Source organism: Ascaphus truei, chromosome 8, assembly GCF_040206685.1.
Source record: "Ascaphus truei isolate aAscTru1 chromosome 8, aAscTru1.hap1, whole genome shotgun sequence".
Taxonomy (NCBI): Eukaryota; Metazoa; Chordata; class Amphibia; order Anura; family Ascaphidae; genus Ascaphus; species Ascaphus truei.
This window is the reverse complement of record NC_134490.1, coordinates 53,894,641-53,922,142: the sequence shown is the minus strand read 5'-3', so window position 1 is coordinate 53,922,142 and position 27,502 is coordinate 53,894,641. Positions and strand designations below refer to the sequence as shown.

Here is a 27,502-nt window from a genome sequence, read left to right as displayed (position 1 = left end):
TTTGGATATCTAGATGCAGATGGTTGGGTACCAAAATCCCACGAACAAAACGGCACACGGGTTTCATTACAGTGATTTTCCACTTGGTTACAGTTTATGAGACTGGACGGAAACACGGGAGCCAAACCTCTGAAAATCTTATTCAAATCTCTGGACAGTAACAGTTGAAGATGTTAAAATTCTTCACAAATGGGTCTCTCGGGGTTTTGGGGTTAACTTTACTGAAGTGTCTAATATGTTCAACTGGAATTACCCACTTCTCTCTCAATTTCACTTTGAAAGAGTGTTTAATGCTTCACAACTCTCTCTCGCTTTCCCTGCCCTCGCCTCTGTTTGAACTCGGTAGGCTTTCGTTTGACCCTTTGCGAACTTATTGAAGGTTTCCCCAAGGACAGAGGTGCTGATGGCAAAGAAGGTGCCTGAAACGCCTTCAGAACTGGTGTAACATTGCAGATATCTGCCCACGGAAACGGTGGCCTCATTTCTACAGGAGCACACGCTTTTTGTTGATGTTACTTTATTCTCTTGTAGGCTGTGATACCTTTTAATAGATGAACATGAAGAGTTCCTCAGAGATTTAGTTAGCCTGGAAGCTTATGAGACTTAAAAGGTTTCTACCGAAGATATAATATCATAGAGATGCAGTTCCACTTAGGGCCAAATTGAACGAACATCATTGGTACGTTTTAAAAAGGGGGGAACAAAGAGTTTGATATAATTATTAGAAACCCCCCCCCCACCCCACACATTTTTAAATCAATGTTGAATTTTATTTTCTGTTTCCGCTGGGACTTGTTTGCTATACTCCAGTGTTAAGGAATATGTATGGACACTGAATATGCATGCGGTTTCTTTACTGAAGTCTGCAAACTGGGGGAAACCGAGTCAAGCAACAGAACCAGGACTTAGTCAAAGAAAAGGAATCCCATTGTTAAATGTTCAATTGCTTTGCAGTTTTGCATCGAGGATATTTAGTAAATAAACCATCCTGCCTTAAAGCAGAAATCCCCCCAGAAGACTATATGAGTGTAACTCATATAATATTAGTATCTTGGCCCCCTGAGAATGTCCTGTTAAAATCCTGATCTCTAGCTTCTGAGGTTACCATGGTAACTGTTAAGACTGCACTGGACTCTGGGGAGAGCTCCATTTTAACCTCCCGGGACACTTAATATTTCAAACGTTTTTATCTACATCTAAATCATATTTAAAAAATGAGAACAGTAGTGTAGTGTTAAAAAGAGATTCAGACAGGGTGAAAAAAAAACTATTATTATTTGTATTATTAACATTTATCTATAAAGCGCTAAGATATTGTGAAGTGCGGTACAATGTGGATACAGAGATTTGATTATTAGAATAAAGCAATAATGTATTTTTTTTCTATTCCTCCCCCCGAAATTTTTTTGGGGGAAAGAATGTTCCTATTATTATTGGAGACTTCCCAACATGACATTACCAATGTAATGGAAACTGCAATGATCTCTTTAGACGACAAGAATGGTAGCCTGGAGCGGATACCACTCATTCTCAGCATTAGCGGTTTTATAGACTTTAATGGCGTCTCACTCTATTCAAATTCCTGTCCCAGAACCCCATATTCTAATACATTATATATTTTGGACCCTAACAGCTGAGAGTCTTCTGAACATATAGCAGCTGCTGTAAAATGTATTAAGAGTTGCTACTTCATAAAATACTTCCCGGGACCAGAAAATACCTTACAACCCAGTGACACGAATCAGCCATAAGGGTGTGTTCTGGCCCCCAAATGTGTCTCATGGTATAGCACTGCTTAATAAATATGGGCCTGAGAGTTTACAACAGCCGATAGAGAACACCATGAACCAGTGACACAAGAATCACCCAAAGTATTTAGCACACAAATTAGGAACTCATTTGTGTTACACTGGCTCATAGTTTTTCGAGGGTTAGCTGGTTTTTAGCTTTTTGAGATTTTCTCTTTCTCACGATGTCATTGATTATAGTCAGATTGGAGATAGCCCGGCACTGTCTAGAAACCTGCTAATAGGCATGACGGTTCTTTTAACTCACTTTTTGATTTTGATACCACTATCTTTGGCCTCCGATTGCAGAGCAGTGATAGCAACTTGTAATGTTCTATTTGTTTCCTGTAGTGCACATATGTTCTTCTGGACACAGCGCACCTCTTCTTCCCTTAGGAACAAACTGAAAAGATGGGGAACAGATGAGTATTTAGGGGTCCTTGCTCTTCACTCCAGGGGTATAAAATAACAGCAGGCTCCTTTCAATGCGCACTGTTTTTGCATATCTCTTCTTATTGACCTGGAAAGTTTATTTACTTCTCTTACCTGCAGGGATCACCCAAAACATGTTCTCAGTAGAAAAACGACTGAAGGATTTCACAACAAACTGCGGTCATGGTGAAAATAAAAAGTTAAAGCAAGTTGTAACAAAAAAATATAAACTGTAACTGCAGCTTCCCGGCGAAGTACAGTATTATTTCCTGCATCTTGAACATTCCGTGCCTTAGGCACTTAATTAAATAGTAAGATTTTCTGTGGTGACTCAATTGTTATAATAACATTGTACTTTTACATAACTACCAGTTATCTTTATACAACGTGGAACAAATAAAATAGCTGCCCCCAAAACTTTCAAGTCTAATTTGAAGGTTAATAGAGATGGGCTCTGCGTTTTAATTGCAGTTTCCCAATGCTGAGGCCTGTGCTGTTAAATACCCGGGCTCTCCTCAACTATATCTTTCCACAGCCAGGCTACACTACATAAAATAAATTAAAAACATACCAAATGAAAAAAGGGACACAATACTGTACTTGAGTTCCAACTGTGGCCAAGATCTAATAAACAGCACTAGGTTTAATACACCTTAAAGTTCATTAATGGGACGCTTGTCTCTATGGTATCGCTGAAACCTCTCTAGGCGAAGGAATCCAATTTTTTTATTAACTGCCCTTCCATGTGGCTCAGCTAGGGGGAGCTGCTCAATCTCAGAAGTGCTGTGCTTGTGTCATCCACTAAACATCAAGGAGGTTGTAGTAGACCAGGAGTGGCAGAACCTGAGCCACTGATTGAGCCACCTGTGCTGACGCGGGGATATCCTGAAAACCTGACCAGTTGGTGGCCCTTGATGACTGGAGTTGGCCACCCCCCCTGTATTAGACAATTAGCCCATCTGGTAATTAACAGTTAATGGCCGTGGAGAAAGTAGTAGTGTGCTTCTGTGCATGAAACCATGATCCTTGTTAAGCATGGCGAGGAAAACATGTTGGGCACCGTTTACTTTTAATAGTTTATTCTATATTTATGTTTGTGGACCTTTTGCTCTACAATACAAATCAGTATCCAATGTACAGTATTATATACAATAGGAGATGTATGGACATTCATACACAATGAGATCAGTGTCTCATCCCCCCCCCCCCGCCTCGGGACATTATGAGTATGGAAAGAGGGAGTAGGATAATGGCCAATATTTACTAAGCAGTGCTACTACTTAAGACACATTCTGGTCCCTGAAGACACCAGGATGCCACAGCGCATCGGTCACATCGTGATCAAGTGACCGCTGTCCCGGCATCATTGAATCCGGAAAGGGAAGAGGAGACTTCTTCAATTTACCTGCATGCTAGATCACGTTCTGCGCTGCATAGGAGCGCGGAATCCAATGTCCCCTGGAAAATTACCGCTAGAGGGCCATAACATAGTCACCACATCATGGGGCCCCTAGAGTGCCAGACCCAGTGATGTAGGGGTTACATCATGGGATACCCCAAAGGCTTATTGCATTTTCAAGAACATAGGTTAATTAAACTGCCATAGTGCCGATCGGGCTCTATCGTATGGATACGCCCATTGACTTCCACTTGTTTTGATTGACTTCAATGGGAGTTTCCATGTGATAGTTCCCCGATTGACACTCTTGCAGTTGAATAAATAACTCTGTGTTGCTTTAAAGAAACAACCTATTCTGTTACGTATTGTATTCAGCAAGGCGCGAAATACCCACTTGTTGCCCAAGACGAGGGGAAAACTGGAAGTAACGTAAAGCAGAAAGACCACAGCTGCTGCAGAACGACTTCGGAAACACAGCTGTCCATCACCGCCGGGTTCCCGAAGTCGCGCCCCATAATGCCTTGTGTAGTGTTAGGCGAGGCATTGTGCAGCACGACTTCTGGAAGCAAAGCAGTCTTTCCTGCGCTAGCCCCTGCGGTGGACGAGTGGTCTCCCGTGTTGGACCGGTGGAGGTGAGTAAAATGTTGCCACCCCTTGGGAATCTGGGCTATTTTTGTGAGGGAACAGAGATGAGTTCCTTTTTTTTGGCATCAGGAAGTGATGATGAAATTGCTAGGAATCCGCGGGGATATTAACCGGTGTGGATATATGCTTTTTTTTTTTACCATTAATTATTTATTGAACTGTAGTTTAGATATAAATACATTCTTCTTTGCTATCAGTACCATCATCTTTTTCCCTACAAAAACCCCACTGGTTTTATTCAACATCTTTCTTTAACGAGCCCAGTGCTGGAATGCATTATTTTCCAAGCATGATAAAAATGTTGGATTTTCTAATAGTTTTGAAAATGTGATTCTAAAAGTCTGAATCCAAACAGCACAGCAACAAGTATCCCAGGATATATTGCGCACACGCCGTTTTCATTAAGGCCTCACACCTAACTGAAAGAAGAATGTTGTATTAAAGTTACAGTGATCAAGGCAGAGCTATAAACAGTTATTAAAAAACCGGTGTCGCCTTCTGAGGTGGTTATGTACTGGTCTCACGGCTACAAAACTGGAGCTGCAAATAGCACCAGATTTATCAAGTATAAAAAAAAAACTCCGCCGCCTTTAATTGGGTGTTTTTCATTTGAGAAATATATAGTTCTATATTTTGCTGAACTTTGTCAGCCCAGGAGACTTTAACATATACTGTATTATGGAGAGGGAGTGGCTCAGTGAGTAACGACACTGACTGGCACTGAGAGTTTGAAGCAGGGGAGCCTGGTTCAATTCCCGGTGTCGGATCCTTGTGACCTTAGGCAAGTCACTTTATCTCCCTGTGCCTCAGGCACCAAAAACATAGATTGTAAGCTCCATGGGGCAGTGACCTGTGCCTGCAAAATGTCTCTGTAAAGCGCTGCGTACAACTAGCAGCGCTATACAAGGACATGCAATTATTATTATTATTATTCCCTTAAGCGTTCATGACAATATTAGTTGACCGCAACACTTCTCCAAAATATACATTATTCAACTTCAAAGTGTGTTATGAAGATGACAATGGAAAAGCATAGCACGGGGTAGTCAATAGGTGAATCCTCGGCCAATCCCGGACCATCAGACCGCGAAATCTTGTTTGATTTTGCTGCGTTGTGGTGTCTCCCTCTCAGCACGAGGCCTTTCTTGGGTTGGTCAATGACTTTGCTCTTCCAGGGAGGCCGCAGTTGGGAGACACTGTGGCTGCCGCCGCTGCTTGTCTGTTTGCGCCACTGGCTTCACCTGCAGCCCTGCGCTGACCCCTGTCCTCCATTGTGTTCGATCAATTGCACGCTGGACGGCGAGGAATGTCACGTGGTGCAATGGCCGCTCAAAGCTGCAGGCCACATCATTACGCTGTGGCCACCGACATGTGCGCTGGGGGTACCCGGCCTGTGCGCTGGGGGTACCCGGCCTGGAGGGGAGAGTCTGTGTTGATAGACGGAGCAAGGAAATGGAAGCAGGCACACGGTCTTTCTGAGGGTGCAATTTATTGATTTGTTGATAGACGGAGGCCACAACTGAGCTCCCCAAGACACCTGTTCCGGTGAGCCGCGCTTGCCTGTGGCCAGAGACGTCAGTTCCCTCTGCCAAACTTTAGCGGTGAATCTGGACCCTGGCTATAGCTTGGCTAATTTATTTGGACCTTAACACAAAATAACTGACTACCCCTGGACTATAGCAAGTGTGTAAATTTACACTACCAGACTGATTGACACCATCTCTGCTGACCTCATATGGTAACACTAACACCTGTATTGCAGGTCCTTCTGGCTCTGAAAGGGTTAATCGGTCCCCCTCCCCGCACTGGAGGTCCTTTCTTGAACTTCAGTGCAAGTTATGTAAACACGTGGAAACAGATTTATAGCTAAGAAGAGGCCTGGATGTCAGGGCCAGTTTATGATATGTTCCATAATAAATTAGTTATAAATGAATACAGGTGACTGTGGAATTTATGGCTTTTAATGTTTTAATACAGCGCTGAAGAAAAACCTATTATTAGGGTCTTAAAAGGGTAATGCAAGAATATCAACTACAAATTGTCAAAATGTTGCAAGTGTTTGAGGCCATGAAAGGTTGAATTTTGACCGGAGTCAGAGGGAGATGTTAAACCTCTCCAGAGGCGTATGTAGAGGTGAGGAAGTGCGATTTAGCAGCTCTGGCCTGCTCTGAAATTATTACGGCATGTCGTAGGAATGGATTTTTGGAAAGGTAAGGGGGAAGTAAATCAGCATGGAAGATAACTGCTGCACTTATAATATTCTATTCTTCTATAAAGCTGTATATATAAAGAGGCAAATCTAGTTTGAATTTACAATCTCATTTTTGATAACTGGGGCACAGAGAGGAAATGTGACAGCATGAATGTAAACTCCTGAAATAGAAGCTGACCCCACAGGATTGCTTACTGAACACCAACAACGTAACCATTACTCCGCACCTCTTCCTTGTTGTGATGATGTAATAAGGCAGGGGTGGCCAACTCCAGTTCGCAAGGGCCACCAACAGGTCAGGTTTTCAGGGTATCCCTGCTTCAGCACAGGTGGTGCAGTCGGACTGTGCTGAAGCAGGGATATCCTGAAAACCTGACCTGTTGGTGGCCCTTGAGGACTGGAGTTGGCCACCCTGGGTTTGATAATACATGGCATCTTTCTACGATAAAAAAAAATAGATGTCCAAGAATTTCTCTGGGAGAAGTTATCAGATATGGCCTAATTTTAAGTACCCAGGGAAAATTAAGGATCAATAGTGCTAATTCAGCACCGTGTGGAAACTAGATTGGGGGGAGGAGGGGGTGACAATTATAACATCAAACATTAGCTTTTCAAAGCCATTGAGGCAGGAGGCGTGTGCAGCGACAACTGTGAAGCATTGCAGACTGGGGATAAGCTGCGGAGCACAGGGACGCTGAGAAAACTAACACAAGGGGCAAGAGGAGCATGAACTTAACTCAGGAAAGAAGTCGAGTCGGATTAGAAGCCGGAAACCCCCCTGCAAAGGCCAAACCAGAGGGCTCTTAATAGCAGAAATATTTGCTCTTAATTCTATTCATGTACATCTCTTTCACGTGCTGCTCTTGCAGGGGGCATGCTCGCATTTCTATAGCTGGCTGGATACGACCTTAACCCTTTTAATGACAGAAGGGTCAGTGCCTCTGCGATCAGTTTCACTGTTGGTTATATGTATAGAGGGAGAAACCACTTCGGGCCTCATAAGGTCCTTATTGTGGTACAATTAGTCTTAGTTTAAGAAGTCCATGTATTTTATCATCACAAAGGTGCCAGTGTGGGAAAGGATCAACCAGGACTTGCAAAGCAATGGGTTACTTAAATATTGAAGGGGTTAAGAGGCTTATTCTGTAAGCTCCTAAACAGAGGTCTCTGTTTTGCGTGCTGCCAGCGGCCACTATCGAGCATATAGAATAAGGTATGGGATACTGTACGACAGTGATGCTCAACTCCAATCCTTAAGACCCCCCCAGCAGGTCAGGTTTTAAGGATATTCCAGCTTCAGCACAGGTGGCTCAATCCGTGGCTAAGTAGGGATTGATTGAGCCACATGTATTTAAGCTGGGATAGGCTTAAAACCTGACCTGTTGGGGGGGTCTTAAGGATGGGAGGTGAGCCCCACTGCTGTTGGATACAAAAATCCTATTGTGGGGAGAACTCCAATCACCAAACATACGTAGCTGTGGTGGAGGCACGTAGATTCACCGGTCACCACCTGGATACGGAAGTAGGCGCTAGTTTAGATCCACAGCACTCCTTGGTCAGTTGAATTGAAAAATGATCTTTATTTGATATAACTGTGTACACTCACGATACACTTAAATGAGCAATCTTTCAGGTCCATGGCCCTTTCTCAAGCTCTCCAGGACCGAAACGTTGCTCATTTCAATGTATCGTGAGTGTATACAGTAACGTCAAATAAAGATTATTCTTTCAACTGACCCAGGAGTGCTGTGGCTCTCATCTAGTTCATATTATAACGGAGCTAGCCCTCTGAAGGATGGCAAGATGCTACAATATAATGCTAATTTGATTTTAACTAAAGCATGACCATCCAAGCGTTCTTGTCGGAAAAGAACACATTTAAAAAAAACATTGTTGGGACACCCCAAATAATTCGAACTGCTATACCACATAGCCGCAGCAGATGTCTTATAACCCAGTGGCTAAAGTGGGATGGTGCCAGGGGGAACACAGTACCACTATTTTTTAAACTTACAGTTTCACTCCCTACTTGAAGATTTTATTTGAACGCATTCTCCCTTCCTGTTCAGATCTTGAATGTGGTATAAACGTTCCCGCAATGAACTTCACTCTAAGGTTTTACTGCTAGGATGAGCTCAAACCTGGCACAGTACCACCATTTGTAAAGCATGTGGACCACTGTCTAACTAATTTCATGCACAAGAGAAACCTCGTCTGTTTGGAAGTACTTTTGTGATGGGGCGAGAGAACCGCAGAACCAGCACAGAGGGGCTTATTTAGTAAGCTGTGATAGGCTGTGATAAATGTGTGTACTTTTAGCAGCAGGGAATGGGTTAACAGACTAGCACTCCCCCCCCCCCCTCTCCCAGCCCCCCAGCTTTCCAGGATTAGTTTTAATTTTATCAGCGCAGACAGATCAAAGTTCATAAAAAAGACCCCTCTCGCCTGAGCTCTGAATGGGCCAGCAGGATATTCAGTAAACCCATCCCAGCTCTCCTTTCATGTACCGCAGCCCGGGCTGGGGTTCCTGGCTGCCATGTCTGTTCCATACGCTTCCAATGTCCCCGCCGTCCAACAAAAGATCAAAAGACCTTATTTCTTATTTTTCTATATTGCTTTTAACCCTAATGTGTTGAGAACAGAAATGAAAAACGGCTGTAAGACGGTCCCGCCTCCTCCAGGCACTCACCGTGTAACCCCCCTGAGCCAGGCTGTTACCCAACTGTAAATAGGAAATATTAATACGATTTGTATGGGTTCCAGGCAATAGGCCATAAAGCTTTTTTTTTTATATACTTTTCATTTTACTCTGCTGAGTATTTTTTCATCTCTGCAACTTCTGGGTACTGATATTAAAATGGATGGCATTACATATCGCAGAAGAATATTCTGTTAACATGTGGGATGGGTTATTTTATGGCCCAGTAATAGTTAAATTCAAATTGATTGGAAAGAAGACTTTACACCTTGGGCAACATAGTGTATCAGATACTGTACCTTATGTTGTGTTTGTCTTGAACTACTACTATACAGAGAATGCAGAAAGGTTGTGTCATGGGAAAGAGATGTTGATACATTCATTAATATATCTGCATTGAGTGAGTTGTCCCAAGCAAAATTAGTATGTCATTGCTGCACATAGAATTGTTAAAGATACATTATTTCCCCCAAGAGTTGACAGTCTAATAAAGATTCAGGCTACAAGAATTCAGAGACAATTGAACCAAGTTCCCCTGCTTTGAGGTTACCAGTTGGCCACTCATTTTTTGTTAATTTATTAGTTTAGACAAACAATAAGATATCTGATAATGTGCGTTTATTGAGTAACCATTTTACTTACATTGTTTTTACACTGTGAAGCTCAGACGTGACTTTCTCCACTTCTTCATTTCTGAAAATGTATAAAATGTGACATATAATCCCACTAGCAACCAAAACTGTGTTAAAGCTGCAGAACAAGCAATATTCTATATGTGTGTGTTACAGTATTTTAATAAATCAGGTCTGTACTATGAGAAAATACTTATAGAATTAAACAAACAAAAACCAATTCTGAATGATATTTTTAATCTATATCTATATTTTTGAAAACATTGTATGTCCCTGTGTCTAGGGGCAATCACATTGGACCTTTGGCCCGTCACTCCGCCTCAGGCCAATGAGATGGCTCCCTTGGCCCACCCGCCCCCGCACACCTCTCATTGGCCGGTGTGGTCTAACAGTATATACACACACATATGTCTCTCCCCTCCGGATTGCTCGCCCCCCCACGGCTATCATTGGCTGGTGCGCTCTAACCCAGGGGTCCCCAACCCCTGGCCACACTGCTGCTGCTGCTGCCTGAGGTGAGGAATTGCTACTGCTGGAGGGTGGGTGGTGGTGGTGGGGGGGGTGTTTGACCCCCCAACTCCATTTTTGACCCCCCCCAGCTCAGTTTTTGACCCCTCCCCCAGCTCCGTTTTTGACCCCTCCCCCAGCTCTGTTTTTGACCCCTCCCCCAGCTCCGTTTTTGACCCCCTCCAGCTCCGTTTAAACCATTTTAAACAACAATATCGTATTACATTTTCTTCCATGTTTCTTTTCAACTATTTATAAATAATAATACCTATTACGGATTTACATCCCGGGCAACGCCAGGTATATGAGCTAGTTCATAATATAAAAAGGTGGCACTTACCGCTCGTCTTGCATCCTTCTCACCAGACTGAAGTAGGGGACCTGCGTTATTAAACCTTCAGAGTGCTTCCAAACCGGCCTTCCTGTGAGGGGCGGCCTATAGACAGCATCTGCATCAAGCACACAAACAGTATACCTATTCACATCTCTTCACATCTCCCTTGCCATCCCCCTACTTGGCCTTTCCAATGTACTAATGAAATGTATAATAAATATCCTGAATAAAATAACTGGGTTACGGTATCACATACCATGTATGCCCCCATAGCTCTCTCCCACCCCCTTCCCAGCCCCTAAATAACACCTAATTGCTACATTCCCATACATCTGCTGCTGATAATCCGTGGAGAGGAAGCTTGAGCAGAGGAGACTCCTGAACAGGTAGCATCCGGAAGAAAGGGTGGGCAGGTTACATACAGTATTCAGGGCAATGACTGCAGTGAAGATATAATATTCTGTCTGCATCTCTGCTGAATGTAAAATTACTTATATTTCTAAGAAATCTTTATCATCTCAAATAGGTCTATGGGACCTGTTACCCAGCAGGCCGTTTATTTGATGCACCCAAAACGATGGCAAGGAATGCGCTAATTACATCCCATTATAACATGTCAAGCATCCTCTCTCCCAGCAATTTCATGTTACTGCATCGGTATACAACTTATTCTGTATACAAAAGATGTAGAATAAAGTTAAGGTAGTTTAATACATTATTAACTACTGGTAGCAACTGGTGTAATTTTACCATCACAATGCAGATTGTTTGGAGCACAGAAACTCAATGTATTTTGGTCATTGTGAGTAATGAGTTTTTGGTGATGTCATCTTACCATAAATCTCAGCTCTGATGAGTCGTAACACCCTGGAGAAAACCCCGAGCTGAGGCGTCACCTTATCCAGTACATCAAATACAAGCTGGATTCTCTCTTCTGTAGGTTGCTGAAATGAAATGGTTCCCTTGTCTTCCAGTAAACGTAGCAGGTACTGATTGGCTGATAATTCAAAGATGGAAAGCAGCTGTATCAGTTTGAGAACATGGGTAAGATGAAGCTCCCAATATTGCCTTCCAGTGGGTATGAAAACATTCTCTTTACACAGTTAACACAAATGTACACAGTGTTTATTCACTCGCATGTTGGCACGTCTTGGCAGGTATATGTGGTTCTTGCAAATTGTAGGCACAAAAAGGGACATTTATCAGGGGTCCCCAATAGGCATTACAACTTCATGCTGCATCTAAGTATTAATGTGTTTTGCATCAACTTTACTCGGTGATACATTTGGGAAGTTGTTAGGTGTGAAGATACATCCTGTTATAAAATTATACTGGGTATTAGAGCAGGCGTGCTCAACTCCAGTCCAGTCGAAGCCTTTGATTGAGCCACTTGTGCTGAAGCAGGGACTGACTGAGCCACCTGTGCTGAAGCTGGGATATCCTGAAAACCTGACCTGTTGAGAGGGCTTGAGGACTGGAGCTGAGCACCCCTGTATTAGAGTATCAAAGTTTGCATGTGTAACTGCTCCATATTTCTTTTCTTGTCAACCTTTATGCTCAAAAGATCAGACATACGGAACAATTTTCAAGTCAATCTAGACATTTTCTTCCACCCTGAGAAAACGAAAGCGTATCCATTAATTCCACTAACACTAATCAACCGCACTTTCTTGTTGGATATTTGGGGAAGGGATGTGGCTTACTTTGAAATGGAAGTTATCTGTAATGGCAATGGGGAAAAGTTAATAGTTATTGCTTAGTGTTCACCGTGTGCTGCCGAACGAGACCATCATACCTGGTGATTTTCCATCGACAATATCCAAAGGAATAGCAGACTTTCTTTTTTCTGATGCCATGGCCTCAGTTTCAGTTGTTTCCCTCCAGCGGACTAAAAAAAATAATGTATATGTTGAAGCAGATAAAGAATATACAGTATACTGACAGCATTTTTACATAACGACCAAAGACAACAACAAAGTTCTTTCAATCATCTTCACAATCAATTGTTGTCAGTTGTGTCATGTCAACCAATATTTTGAATCATGCTTAACCCTTTACCTCTGGGTACACTGTAACAAATTGAACTGACGTTGCTGTCTTGATTGGGTGTAAGTAGGAATGCTTCATATTCTCTGCATTTGGAGTAGATCAGTGCTCTTTTGGGCCATGCTGGACTGGTTAAGCACCCGCTGAATTTACTCTGCTGTTTCCAACCTTTTTTTGTCAGTACTTTTAAAATGAAGCAGCTGCTTTGGTTCACAGAAGCTGGTAAGGTTTCATAGACATTACTAGCAGAACAGGAGCCATTGGCATGTTTATCTTCTGAATACTTGTGCAATGAGGCCACTTTAATCTTCTCCAAATAGCTCTTATTTTGATTCCTAAAACACAGTCAGATGTCTGGTTGTGATGTGGGTAAGGAGAACCCAGCATGGTGCATATTAAAGGATTTCGCTGCATATCTTGTTGTTGTAAGGAACAAAACAAATGGGTGAAATGGATAAAAATGCACCTAATGGGTACCCTGACCGTAAAACTATCTTTTTTGGAAATCTCCCCCCCCCCCCTTTTCATTCTGGTCCCATACTTAATGATGAAATCCTCCAGCAACTTTTTAGTTTTGGTTCCATGGGTTCTTAAAAAAAAAAAGAGCCAATATGGTGAGTTTGGTAAGAACTTCTCCTTTCTCCCTGTTATGGGCACAGCCGACATTAACCCTTTCATTGCCAAAGCAGTTTGCTGCTGCCGAGTACTTTAAAAACACAAGAGATAAATGTACGATAATACATGAAAATGTACTTTAAGCGCAAGTAACGTTAACCCCATTACCAGAGCTCGCAGCGCCCCGACTCATCGTATCCAAAGCATTTATCAGATTGTAATATACTCAAAATAAGTGACCACCTGGAAAAGGTGCTGTTACTTACTGTACGGAGAGAGGTATGTGAGTCCTGCTGCAATTAGAGCTTGTGTTGCTACAGATGTTACTATAGTAATGAGGGAGGAGTCACGCTTGGGACCTGCAGCTCTGGTACTGTAGGTACACAAGTCCCGCCCACATTCCAGCCCACACCGCATTCAATCACACGGAAATCATCCCCAGCACGAAACATCTCAACGTTTCAAAGATCATTAACCTCCTCACTGCTGGAGAGACCGTGCCACTACTGTCTCTCACTGATTTTCTGGCAGTCTCTGATGTTAGAATCCAGCAGTCTCATAGATCTCAATGAAGTCTCACTGATATATACTGTATTAAAAAAAAAAAAACAATCTGTATTTTTCAGTTAAAATGCCTTATTTTAGTCCAGGACCCCCAAATCTACCTGGGTTTGGTACTTGGGGGTTGATATCTCTACTATGGGACATGTCAGATGTATCACACGTTGCAAACTGTGATGCTAGATGCATGTGACAAATGCAAAGAAGGCCTGGGACATGGTGCAGGGAGCGGCGCTGGGCAGCGCTGACGCTCATGCTCTCCTGATCAAGCAGGAGATTTTTCTTGTCCCTGCCTGAGCGCCAGCGAGCGCGCTTGTATGCCGGGTGGGAGGCGGGCAGGAGGCGGAGCGGGAGGCGGGGCTAGGGCGCCACATCACGGCGCCGACGTCACGGGCTGCCATTGGCTTCTGGCAGTCACGTGACCGGTCCTGTGCTTCCCTCAGCGGGAAATCTAAAATTGGTCTGTCGGCTGAAATTCCACACGCCTCCGCACGCCTGCGGAAGCGCCGTCTAAAACCGCGCTGATAGGGATAATGTTTCCCCTCAGCGCGCCTCAGCATGGTCTTTTTGACCATGTCCGAAGCCTAACTCTGTGTCTCTTTGTACCACAGTGTTTTATGCCAATTTTTCAACTCTTACACCAGCAAGTGTATTGGGAATGGTTGTAGGAGCAGATAGGAGAGGAGATAGTCAGTGGAATATTCTAGATTGTAAGCTCTTTTGGATCGGGTCCTCTTATTGTCTCAGTTTGTCTTTACATATACAGTATGTACTCTCTTGTCATACAACATTGTCCTCCCTCTCACGGTGCACTGCGCTGCAGAATATGTTGACACCATAATAATAATAGTCATGACGTTGTGGTTCCCTTTTGGCCCGCTGGACCAGTGAGATTTAGTGTCCATTTTGTTTTCCTTCAGGTCACATTTTTGTCGGTGCTAAGAGGGGCAGTTACGTGTCTGTGCTGAGAGGGGCAGTTATGTGTCTGTGCTGAAAGGGGTATTTATCTGTCGGTAGGGTCCCCCTTCTACGGGTCTAAAAAATGTTCACCAGATAACAGGCAGGACACCTTCACCATAACTCACAAGGAGAGCCAGTAGGAAGACTCCGCATTCCTTGGCACCTTAAACTATTTATTTACATTTCCTTACATCCATGCCAATGTCTCTGTGTGAGTCCTGTTTCTAACTGACTTTTCAACTGAACCCTCAGCATCCTCACCTTCCAAAGCACAACATGCTATGGTTGCCAGGACAACCCTGACTGGACCAGTATCAACCCGCACACGCACACACCCCCCCCTCCTATTTTGGGTCATTACACATTCACCACCACTTAAATATACATGTCCTCATTTATATCTACCTAATAATATTATGTAACAAAGCTATATCCAACACATATACTTTATATGGAGGCTTACCAGTACTAACGCTGAAATTAATGGGTTTCAGCCCCGGAGACCTCCCCACTTCAATGCTCTGTAAAAAACAAAATATAAACTGCGCAAAAAAAAAAATCGCCGGCTTGGATTGCGGCTTTAGCAACGCCTATGCACAAAGGTCCGTTAGGCCGCGTTTATTGTGCCGGCGACGTGACCGATGACGTCACCCGTCGCCGTCACCACTGGCGAAAGTTGAACTTTAGTTTTAAGCGACGTCGCTGGCGACAAGGCGTCACCTAGGAGGAGGGCAGCACTCTTTGATTGGTTTAGAGACAATCACATGTGGCGACTGTCTCTAAAAAAAATCAAAATTTCACTGGCTTCCAAATTTTTGGTCGCTCCGTCGCGCTTACTATAAGCGCATGCGACGGATTCAATGGATTTGTTTTGGAGCGACGTCACATCACCGTCGCCAGGCACTATAAGCGCAGCCTTAGGCTGCATCCATAGAAGCACCAACAGCGCTCCTCTGCGCTGACGATGAGGCTCGCCTGGTCAATCAGGAGCAATTACATGGACTAGCAGGCGAGCCAGCGTGCGCGATCGGAGGCGGGGCACTGATGTCACTGGGCCAATAGCCCACGAAGCACCGACGTCACGGCTCCAACGTCGTCACGCTGCTTCGCTCCGATTGGGTGTTTCAGCCGACAGCGCGCTCGGGAACAATTTCAGCTGTCGGCTGAAAATCCCAGCGATTCAGCACGCCTGCGGACGCTCGCGGAAGCCCCTTCTGAAGACATCCTCATTGAGGATGACGGGGCTCATCGCGGAGCGTCCGCACTGCTCAGCGCTGTCGGTGCTTCTATGGACGCAGCCTTAGTTACCACAGGGACTTCATTTTGTAAAGTAAACTAGTGACATATACTGTACCTCCCCCCAAAAACTCCTTCATACAACGATTGAGAGATACTTGTGAACAAAAATTAACACACACTTAAGATACCTGGGAAATATGCTAATTGGGATATGCAAAGTATGTTCAAATGATTAAAATGAGCATATTTCGCAGGTATCCCTGGTGTGTATGAAACCCATATTTCTGGGAGTAACGCCACCTCTGGGAAAGACATGATTAACTGATTAACGCTATGATATCTGAAGCTAACGCAAAATTGTGCAAACTTAATGAGATATATAGCGGCTGTTCTTTTTGCATATGAAACGGTGTTTCCCAGGGCCCTTCTGATCCTGATCCCTATGTGAGAAAACTGCCCCCCATTACATGTCAGTGTTGTGTGGTGCACCTGCTGGCTCACAGTACTCCTGAGTCTCCCACTGGTTGGTAGTGTGGATTTCACCATGACAGGCATGTGAGGTAGTGCTGAGTTCTACTCACAGTTGGTACAGCGCCTCCATCCCTTCCAGATCCCCACGATAGCAGGGAGGAGTCTCTGGAAGAGAACACCTGGGTGCATCTTCTTCCTGATTAACTCCAGTCTCAGGCAAGAAGGGTCTTTGAATCAAGGGCATCTTTATTGTCATCTTACATGGCAGACTGCCCATCATAGCGGCCGGTACTTAGCCGCACATCAGCATGGTTGCTCGCATCAAGGAAGTTCCCTCCTGACTCTATAATCTACCCAGGGATACCTCTGCCACCTCTCCCCTAAGGGAGGGCTACCATCTGTGCCAGAGCCCTGGACACAGTGTGGGGTCAGCTTGTCACTCTGCAACTACTGACACTTGAGCTGCACAGCCTCACAGCTCTTGCACCAGACACTTGCACTGTCTGGATCTGATCTGACACACTAACTTTAGGAAGTGATGCGTATTATATAGCTCCAGAAAGACCCACCTCTGTGTCACTGTCAGTGGACATAGAGCATGCTGTCACTTCCTTTGCTTCACTCTACACATCACAGGGGTTGAGGGCAAACCTCCATGATGACTTCTGGCAAACCTGCCCTCTTAACAGGAATTACTGCACAGAATGAGAAAGGCATGTAACCCAATTTTACACAGGGCTACACATATAATTAGCTTTGTGTATGTAGCCCTGTTTCCCCCCTCCTCTGGGAGATTCTACAGTACGCTACCTGGTCTGTGTGTGTTTATGGTGCTGAGGCATACTTGTTGGTTCCGGAGATAGCCGTGATGGTAAGGGGCAACAGGACAGGCTTTTTGTTATTTCTGGGCTCTTTTGATCAGTGGTTCAGCTCCTCCAGCTGTGATGGGCTCCTGGAATAAAGGACGTCAGCTCCCACTACAACACTCCTAACCCCCTCCTACCCAGGAACTGACACCCAGGCAGAGGTATATTGAACAAGGGTTTATTGTGCATCACTGCAGCTCTTCATTTCAGCATAGTAGATTCTCCAAAGTCCCAGGACTTCTGGAGGGTGCATACCCCAGTAGTAGGGGTCTTGAGCCTTGGTGTTCCCCAGGCCTATGCCTGGTGTGGGCATGCTTTCCCCCGATGGGGACGACTGATAGCCCTCTGCTCTCTTCTTCTCCCAGAGAAAGACTGACTAAATTGGAGACTCCCTCTTGGAAGTCTCTGGAAGGGGCAGGCTCATGAACTGTACCTATCCCTGGTAGGCTTACGCAGGCCATGAGTCACCACCTTACTTCCTTCACTTACAAGTGGAGCATAAGGGGGGTCACTGGCACATATATTAACCTGTTACTGCCCTGAACATACTAGGGGCTTACATAACAGATGCATTATGGGGGAAAGAGGTATTATGGGACATACCCTGTTACATGTATATGCGTTAACCTAAGTTAAGTAGGAATTTAGACCAGGGTAATGCAGTTGATGTGATCTACTTAGATTTTGCAAAGGCTTTTGATACGGTTTCACACAAGAGGTTGGTGTACAAAATAAAGAAAATTGGACTCAGTAATAATATATGCACCTGGATTGAAAACTGGTTAAAGGACAGACAACAGAGGGTTGTCATAAATGGAACTTTTTCAGGTTGGGCTAAAGTCGTGAGTGGAGTACCTCAGGGATCGGTACTGGGACCCCTGCTTTTGAACTTGTTTATTAATGACCTTGAGGTTGGGATCGAGAGCAAAGTCTCCATCTTTGCTGATGATACTAAATTGTGTAAGGTAATAGAATCAGAGCAGGATGTAATTTCTCTTCAGAAGGACTTGGAGAGACTGGAAACGTGGGTAGGTAAATGGCAGATGAGGTTTAATACAGATAAATATAAGGTTATGCATTTGGGATGCAAGAATAAAAAGGCGACTTACAAATTAAATGGAGATATATTGGGGGAATCCTTGATGGAGAAGGATTTAGGAGTGCTTGTAGACAGCAGGCTTAGCAATAGTGCCCAATGTCATGCAATAGCTGCAAAGGCAAACAAGATATTATCTTGCATCAAACGGGCAATGGATGGAAGGGAAGTAAACATAATTATGCCCCTTAACAAAGCATTAGTAAGACCACACCTTGAATATGGAGTACAATTTTGGGCACCAATCCTAAGAAAAGACATTATGGAACTAGAGAGAGTGCAGAGAAGAGCCACCAAATTAATAAAGGGGATGGACATTCTAACTTATGAGGAGAGGCTAGCTAAATTAGATTTATTTACATTAGAAAAGAGGCGTCTAAGAGGGGATATGATAACTATATACAAATATATTCAGGGACAATACAAGGAGCTTTCAAAAGAACTATTCATCCCACGGGCAGTACAAAGGACTCGGGCCATCCCTTAAGGTTGGAGGAAAGGAAATTTCACCAGCAACAAAGGAAAGGGTTCTTTACAGTAAGGGTAGTTAAAATGTGGAATTCATTACCCATGGAGACTGTGATGGCAGATACAATAGATTTGTTCAAAAAAAGGTTGGACATCTTTTTAGATGGGAAAGGTATACAGGGATATACCAAATAAGTATACATGGGAAGGGTGTTGATCCAGGGATTAATCCGATTGCCAATTCTTGGAGTCAGGAAGGAATTCATTTTTCCCCTTAATGGGGTTTTTTGTTTGCCTTCCTCTGGATCAATAAGTAAGTATAGATATAGGATAAAGTATCTGTTGTCTAAATTTAGCATAGGTTGAACTTGATGGACCTACGTCTTTTTTCAACCTCATCTACTATGTAACTATGTAACCTCAGGGAAAATTACGCCTGTTACTAATTTTGTTAATGTGGCGTTATAAGCCCTGAGTTAATAGAACACTATGAATCTGCCCCAGAGTGAGGGGGAGGGGGAGTGGAATACAGAGTGAGAAGGAGGGTAAGTGGAATATAGAGTGAGAAGGAGGGTGAGTGGAATACAGAGTGAAGAGGAGGGTGAGTGGAATACAGCGTGAAGAGGAGGGTGAGTGGAATACAGAGTGAAGAGGAGGGTGAGTGGAATACAGAGTGAAGAGGAGTGTGAGTGGAATACAGAGTGAGGAGGAGGGTGAGTGGAATACAGAGTGAGGGGGAGTGAAATACAGAGTGAGAAGGAGGGTACGTGGAATATAGAGTGAGGAGGAGGATGAGTGGAATATAGAGTGAGGGTGAGTGGAATACAGAGTGAAGAGGAGGGCGAGTGGAATACAGAGTGAGGAGGAGGGTGAGTGTAATACAGAGTGAGGAGGAGGGTGAGTGGAATACAGAGTGAGGAGAACGGTGAGTGGAATACAGAGTGAGGGGGAGTGGAATTTAGAGTGAGGAGGAGGGTGAGTGAGGTACAGGGTGAGGGGAATATAGACTGAGGGGGAGGAAGTGAGAACATCTGTGTGTGTCTCTCTATATGTATGTCTGTGGATGTCAGATTGTCTGTGGATGTCTAGGTCTGTCAGAAAAATATAAAGCTGTGTGGTACACACCAACAACTATATCAAGAACTAGTTGTCACAAGCCAAAAAATGAGGAAAAAAAAGTAAGAATGGAAAAGCATGAGGAAAATAAGCCCCCACATGAGATCCGAAGATGAATGGTAGTCAGTTTGTGTGGAAGTTCCCCACAAGAATGTAGACGTTTCAGGTCCACACTGTAACCCTTCTTCAGAACTACAATATGGGTCAATGAAATGTACATGAAACAGCGCTTGCCCTTAAAGAAATTAGATAGCCCCTCCCCTTCAGTCAAAATTTCTAGCTGAGCCACAGGGTGACCGAGAAGCCCCCAATACGTTGTCATATAATGTGGCGATCTGATTATATTATCTTATTGTTAGTGCATTTATGTATGTATAGTATGTATGTCTCTGTGTATGTCTGAGCGTCTGCCTGTGTATGTGTGTATGTCTGTATGTACTGTACAGTATATACAGTATGTGTGTGTGTATATCTATACAGTATGTTTTATTTTTATCTCCCAAAAGATTGAAAGTTAAAAGCAATAGCTTCAAATAACATGACTTTAGGCTTGTCTTAACTAAACATGGCGTTACTCCCAATGCCTTTTATTGGAGGCTATATATCAAAGTTTCTGTTCTGCTAAATTGGTGAAATTAACACTTCATTTAGAATATTAGTAGATATTCTGGTGATACTTTTGCAGTTGAGAGTCTTTGATATATAACCCCCATAAGGGGACTGGCTGGTACGACTTTAGACAATTCGGGAAATTAAATAAACTGTTGGGAGAAATAAATCCATTGATTTGACATATCTGCTATTTGAAACAAAGGATTTAAATTTCTGCAGCAACGATCTGAGGGGTTCGGGTTTTTGCCCCCTGGCCGCTCGTGGCTGTGAATACTCACTTTACCAGCAGTCATTGGACACTGCGGCACTGTTGAGAGGGATGGTCCGACAGATTCAGAGCAAGTGATAATACTTTGTGTGTAAGCAATACCCCCTCCTATTGTTTTGCTTCAGGCTCCAAAAATCCTACAGCCACCCTGATAGGGAGTGGTTATTAAAGAGGCAATCCAGGTGGGCAATATTTTTTGTATTTATTTAGGATTGAAGCAGGGGGTCTCCGGAGCTGAACCCCATTAATTTCATCTCCGGGGACCCCCTGCTTCCAGAGATACTTACCTCCGTAGGGGGTGCCGTTAGACACCAAGCTCAGCTAGCAGGGTTCATGTAATGGCGGAGTTTCTAAGCCCCCGTGCCCTGCGGGCCAATAGGAAGCCGCAACATCATCAGGTGAGGCTTCCTATTGGCCTGCGTGCCACAGAAACTTTAAACTTTTCCGAGATACCAGCACCCCCTTTGAAGGTCTGTAATGCGGGAACGAGTATCTCTGGAATCGCTGCGTTCCGCCTCAGACAAACTATCCACCACAACCAATCCGCCGCTGGAATCCCTGCAGCCGGCTGCTTCTAAGGCACGTTTTATTACAGTTTAGGGTAGGGGCTTAATTTAAGGTGTTTCTGTGGTTAGGCTAGGAGGGCTTAGGGTAAGTGGGTTGGGGTAAGGGGTTAGGGTAGGATTTTCTAGGGTAAGGCGTTACGGTAGGGGATTTTAGGGTACCAGGTTAGCGTAAGGGAATAGGGTAAGGGTTTTTTAGAGTAAGGTGTTTAGGGTAAGGGGTTAGGGTAGGGGTTTTAGGGTAAGGTGTTAGGGTAAGGGTTTAGGGTAGGGGGTTAGGTTAAGGGGTTTTAGGGTAAGGCGTTAGGGTAGGGGTTTTTAGGGTAAGGGGTTAGGGTAAGAGTTTAGGGTAGGGGTTTTTAGGGTAAGGGGTTTCAGGGTAGGGGGTTAGGGTAAGGCGTTAGGGTAAGGGGTTTTAGGGAAAGGGTAAGGTGGTAGGGTAGGTGGTTTTAGGGTAAGGGGTTAGGGTAGGGCGTTTTAGTGTAAGGGGTTAGGGTAGGGGATTTTAGGGTAAGGGGTTTTAGGGTAAGGGGTTAGAGTAGGGCATATTAGGGTAAGGTGTTAGGGTAGGGGGTTTTAGGGTAAGGGGGTTAGGGTAAGTGGTTAGGGTAGGGGTTTTTAGGGTAAGGGGTTAGGGTAGGGGGGTTTAGGGTAAGGGTTTAGGGCAAGGGCTGTTCGGGTAAGGGGTTAGGGTAGGGCGTTTTAGGGTAAGGGGTTAGGGTAGGGGGTTTAGGCGCTTGCCTTAGCAGCGAAGTGGCTGGTGGTTGCAGTTTCCAGCGGCAGGGTGAGTCGCGCCAAAACCCCGTCGGTCATTTGGTCGTGGCCAAATGTACTAGTTCATCTTGGGAAGCAGGATGGTCCCCGGAGCGGAAATAAATGGGGGGGTTCAGCTCAAAAAAAATGAATTGCTCCTTTAAGGAATATATTAATGAGCATGTTCTGGAAGGATTTACCTGTGAAACATAGTTACAGATTTATATGCCAGCTACTCCCTCTATATTATTGTAATTCACGCTCCCAATTCTGATTTGATATAAGCCATATGTCAAATATGCCAAACACATATTAGATTTAATGCACATGTTAGAGAGGGTAAATTCAAATAACTGCCGGCCTATTGTGTTACTTCTGTTTGGAGACAGATGTCTTCACACACAACCTGAAAATACTCATTATTTTGCGAGTATAGAAACCATGATGCTGGACTAAAGTCAATCTTCCCTTTGAAATGCATTGTAAAGCAGTCTTCCCCCTGCTATGGAAGATTTAAACCCCATTCAAATGCATGAAGTTGTACTATTAAATAGGGGCCCGTTAGTAAAGCGTAGCAGAGCATTTTTTGAGGGCATTTATTTTTCCCAATTACAATTCCTTAGATGGAGGGAATACACCCTTGTCTTTTTGTGGGAGATGGGGTAGTCACTTGGTGCCAGATTACCGGGGTAGGGTCGGTTCTGGTTTTGCATCTCACACTCCTATACATACAGTACATCGCCAGGGAAACGGCACCACGCTTTATAAGAATGAGCTGTAAAACCAGTACTAGCAGAACCTGCTCTCAGTCATCTGTAGCCAGGTAACCATCACTGTGTATTATTTTGATACCTTTTTATATCTCTATATACAATGTATTATGATCTTTTTGGAACACGATGCATTGTCTCTAATGTTTTAACTTGTGTATCTTGGCAGTGCTTTTAGAACAATAAAAATGAGCACAGAGGTGGATTGTGACAGCACAATTGCTTTATGAGCTGTGTTGCGGTGCACTGCAGCCTGTCATCCAAGCAGCATTCCTTTCTGTACAGCAAACCTGCTGTGACATTGGCTCAAACCAATCAGAGCCATCGGCTCCCAAGCAATGCCAGACCAGAAAAAAAATCAGGTTTGTTCAGGGAAATAAAGCCAACCAATGATGAAGCAGTACAAATGCCTCAGTTGGGAGACGCATGGAAAAACCAATCAAGGCAGAGCTTCTATGTGTGACAGTGGTTTAGCTGCATGGGAAACCAGGAAGTGTATTGCAGTCCTTGCCTCAGAAGTCACCTTACTATGGCTGTGTGTATTGATTTGTGCTTGTGACAAGTGATTGATCCGGGACATGCATGACTAAGTCTCTGTGTAGGAGGGAGGGATGATGTGTAACAGCTTCTCAGCAAAGCAGGGGAAAGGAGCATTTTTGGTCTGCTTACGCTGAGACTAAATGCATCTGTGCTTGTGTGTCTTGTTATCATGAATAACTAGGTGCCTTCCCTGCTGCTGCTACAGTGTAGCAGCCTCTTTGTGCTTCAAGACAGCTGGGGTCTGGACTCGTTGATACAGCCATTTAAAAGAAACCAATGCTGGCCACACTGCAGTGCCTAATCAATGTGGCAGAAAACAGAATACGCCATTAAGAAGAGAGCTACTGAGAGGATGCCCCAAAGCAACAACACTGGGATATTGAAAGGTAGTGTAATGTCTATGGCCCCATACCGCAGCTAGCCATGATGCTTGTCCGAATTAAGTTGACCTCTTAGGGATGAATTGAGGGTCCTCACGTGGCGTGTGGCAGTGACAGGATTTATGTGCATGTGATCGTGCGTGGAGAGAAGAGTGGACGTTGTTTCTTAAGAGTGTAGCCATGTTGGAAGAGATTGCACAGAAGTGGCACCCCACCCACGTTCAAGTTACCGTGCTACAAGCCCGGGACCTCCATCCTAAGGGCAAGCATGGCACTAATGACACCTACACCATCATCCAGCTGGGCAAGGAGAAGTACTCCACCTCAGTGGTGGAAAAGACCCTTAGCCCTATCTGGAAGGAAGAGGCATCCTTTGAGTTTCCAGGCTTACTGGTGCAGGACAATCCAGAGCAGTACCAGCTGCAACTCACGGCCATGCACAGGTCCCTGGTTGGCTTGGATAAGTTCCTGGGGCAGGTTTGTATCAACCTGAACGATATCTTCGAGAACAAGCAACGACGTAAAATAGAGTAAGTCCAGCTCATTATTCTTTTCCTCTTGCATGGGGAGCCTGTTGGCATTAGCGGTTTGGCATAATTTCCAGTGCAACGTGCTCCTCCGGGCCACTTTCTTGTATAGTTGGTTCCTGAGCTTTACTCTATCACAGCCACACCAACACATGCAATGCATTTACTTCACATACAAGTACAGCAGCAGTGGTTGTTGATACCTAAACATTGTCTGGATGAGGTTCCACAAGCTTAGTGGGCACTGCCCAGTTGAACATGTACAGTGAAAGCTCGACCCGCCAACACTGAGCGCTGTACAAACCCTTTATACACACTTTATTTTGTATTTGACGTGAGTTGTAGAACTCCTGCCTTACCCCTCATATTCTGCATAACCCACAAGCAAACGGCCCTACCCAGCTCACTACACACAGGGCGTACAGCATGTACACTGGGAGCAGCTCCAGTGTATATAGTGTTAGAATGTCAGCCGACTCTGCACTGTTTAACAACACATTTGCATACAGAACAGGTGCAGGGCAGGCGGAGCCGGACCAAGATTCAGTACTCGTTCTGCACGCTTCACCCATTCGCCTTCCTGCAAAACAGCAAATACATCTGAAGTGTTTTCTGTATGTGGCCTACGTGGTGTATCCATGATGGTGCATTCCTGTACCCTCATCCTATTGTCATGTGAGGGAGGCAGCAATGTGTTACATTGTGTTAGTATTATCGTCTATTGGAAGTGCGGGAATTAACCTTGTTTTTTGTTTGTTGAGGACACCGACATTTAATCTTCTGTTTGAAAATGTTCTTTATTTAACGCACATTAAAGAGAACATCACTTTGACATGTTAGGGTTTCACCGAGGGTAAGTCACCATCTTGGGGTCTTCTTCAATATGAGATGGTACACTGCTGGCTATTAACCCTTTGGGTGACCTATGATGTAGAGCCGAGGTGGGCAACCCTGTCGCCATGAAAGTGTGGCGACTTTGAGTTTGCCAGCTCCCACAGTAAAATAAACTTTTTCCTGACGGCGTGTGCTGGTTTCCGCTTTCTGAACGAGTCATTGACACAACACAGCCACCCAATACTCCCCTCTGCCTTCAGTTGGAGTCTAGACCCGACCTTGAACTGTTATGTAGTGACACAAGTAAACGAAAAGCATGGTGTGGCGATTTTCACGTCTCATTCGCCACACCTGTGGCTACATTGAAAAATAGGTTGCCCGCCTCTGATGTAGAGGCTACGTCGTTACCGCCGAGTCTCGTTTTGTAGGGGAGATCGCCTCTGTGTAGGATGAGATCTGCACTGTAGGAAAATGGAAGAAGACTCCTGCTGTTTCCAGGTTAAGGGATGCCGCGATTACATGACCTTGCTTTGCAAGAGGTGCCGTGGCCCTCTGACACCCAAAGGATTGAAGCCACAATCTCCTCAAAAAATACTTTTTTTTTTTTTTTTACCTCCTATAAAGTAGCGGGTTGTGATTGCCACTTTAAAGAGGGTAAAAAACGGTGTGGGAGTAGCAGATTCCAGTTGGCGGCCATTTTTTACAGCCTAGCACTGAGACCACCCGGCCCAAATAATGTGCACGTTCTTTGAATAATTTGTATTCATTTATTTTCCCAATAACAATATTATACAGTTCATGTAAGTACAACCAGCAGTACATTGTTGTAAAGACCAATTCTCTTAGTTACCAAACATTTTTCTGCCGCTCGACGGTTTCCCAGCAGTATCTATGTATACCATCTCCTCTGATGGGAAAAAAAAATGCTTTGCTGGCTTAATGAATACATGTGTATAATATGATTCCAGGCAAAAAAATAATAATATATATATGTATATATTCTTTAAAATACTGTTTATGTATAAGTGTACTTTACTTTCTTGTGGTTTTATCAAATTGGTTCAGGAGGAATCATACCTGTAACTGTTCAATAAAATCATTGATTGATTAGACATGAGATGGGCAACATCGTCTTCGATTGAGCCACCTGTGCTGAAGCAGGGATATCCTGAAAACCTGACCTGTTGGTTGCCCTTGAGGACTGGAGTTGCCCACCCCTGAATTAGACCCTTTTGAAAGTGTAGACTAGATGCAGGGGTGCGCAAAGTGGGGGGCCGAGGGGGGAGGGGGGGGGCCCTTGCTTCCCCGTTGGCATTTAAATTAAATGCCGGGGATCACTTAACTTGCCTTCCAGCGACGTGTCGTCATGGCAACGTGATGTCACATAACCCAGCGGTGTCATTTGACGCTGAAGCCAAGCAGGTAGGGGGGATGGGGGAGAGCAGGCAGGGGGGCGCAGAAAGAAAACCTTGCGCACCCCTGGACTAGAGGAAGACCGCTCGCGTCTTGCTACGTTATTGCCTTCAGAACCATTCTCTGCTGTTGGTGTAACATGAATACGGCTTGCTGTGTTTCGAGAGAGGGGGATGTTTTGAAGGCTGTCCAGCTATTTTGATGAGGTGTTTTTATGGGTAATGATTCCCAATTTTAATATATTTAATAGATTCCTGGTTCCAGCACAGCTGTACTCGCAATTCTACAAAGAGTAGCTGTAAGAGTCCTTGTGCACTGCAAAAAAACAAAATATGGTGTGTATATATTTCAAATTGTGCCCGCACTTGCACACTTAAAGTCATTCCCAGATCCTACGTGTGGTTTATTTTCCATGAACATGGGATCAATCTATGTGTTGGAATTTAAAACAACACTTAAACCCCTAAATATGTTATAATGTAAAACGATATCTTACCCACTGCTCTGCAATGTGTTTGCAAGCACCCCTCTGGAATTGAAATGGTTAATTGGCCTCACCAGCAGCAAAGAGGTTAATAAACGCATTCTAGTCGGTGCGCACAGGTTGTCCTAGATCAGGGGGTAGCCAACTTCAGTTCTCATTCGACTGAGCCACCTGTGCTAAAGCAGGGATATCCTGAAAACCTGACCTGTTGGTCGCCCTTGTCCTAGATTCATAAAGCTTAGATCTTCTATGTGTCTGTAATTTCTACCAGCTC

The 27,502-nt window shown here is 44.3% G+C and overlaps 2 protein-coding genes across 5 annotated transcripts in view; one reads left to right on the top strand and one right to left on the bottom strand.

Annotated features, from left to right (window-relative positions):
- LOC142502174 (uncharacterized) overlaps positions 1-17,175 on the bottom strand; it is a 22,896-nt gene extending 5,721 nt beyond the window's left edge. The window contains exons 1-6 of the mRNA XM_075613049.1: positions 16,649-17,175; positions 12,442-12,534; positions 11,482-11,643; positions 10,653-10,761; positions 9,816-9,866; positions 2,056-2,190 (exon numbers count right to left, since the gene is read on the bottom strand). Of these exons, the coding sequence (XP_075469164.1) occupies positions 2,056-2,190; positions 9,816-9,866; positions 10,653-10,761; positions 11,482-11,643; positions 12,442-12,534; positions 16,649-16,727 (629 nt within the window). The 5' untranslated portion in view covers positions 16,728-17,175. The remainder of the gene's footprint in view (positions 1-2,055; positions 2,191-9,815; positions 9,867-10,652; positions 10,762-11,481; positions 11,644-12,441; positions 12,535-16,648) is intronic.
- A 6,348-nt stretch (positions 17,176-23,523) lies between these two features.
- Positions 23,524-27,502, top strand: part of RAB11FIP2 (RAB11 family interacting protein 2) — a 37,516-nt gene continuing 33,537 nt past the window's right edge. For all 4 annotated transcript variants that reach the window (XM_075612016.1, XM_075612015.1, XM_075612014.1 and 1 more), the window contains exon 1: positions 23,524-24,500. In XM_075612016.1, the coding sequence (XP_075468131.1) occupies positions 24,151-24,500 (350 nt within the window). In that variant the 5' untranslated portion in view covers positions 23,524-24,150. The remainder of the gene's footprint in view (positions 24,501-27,502) is intronic.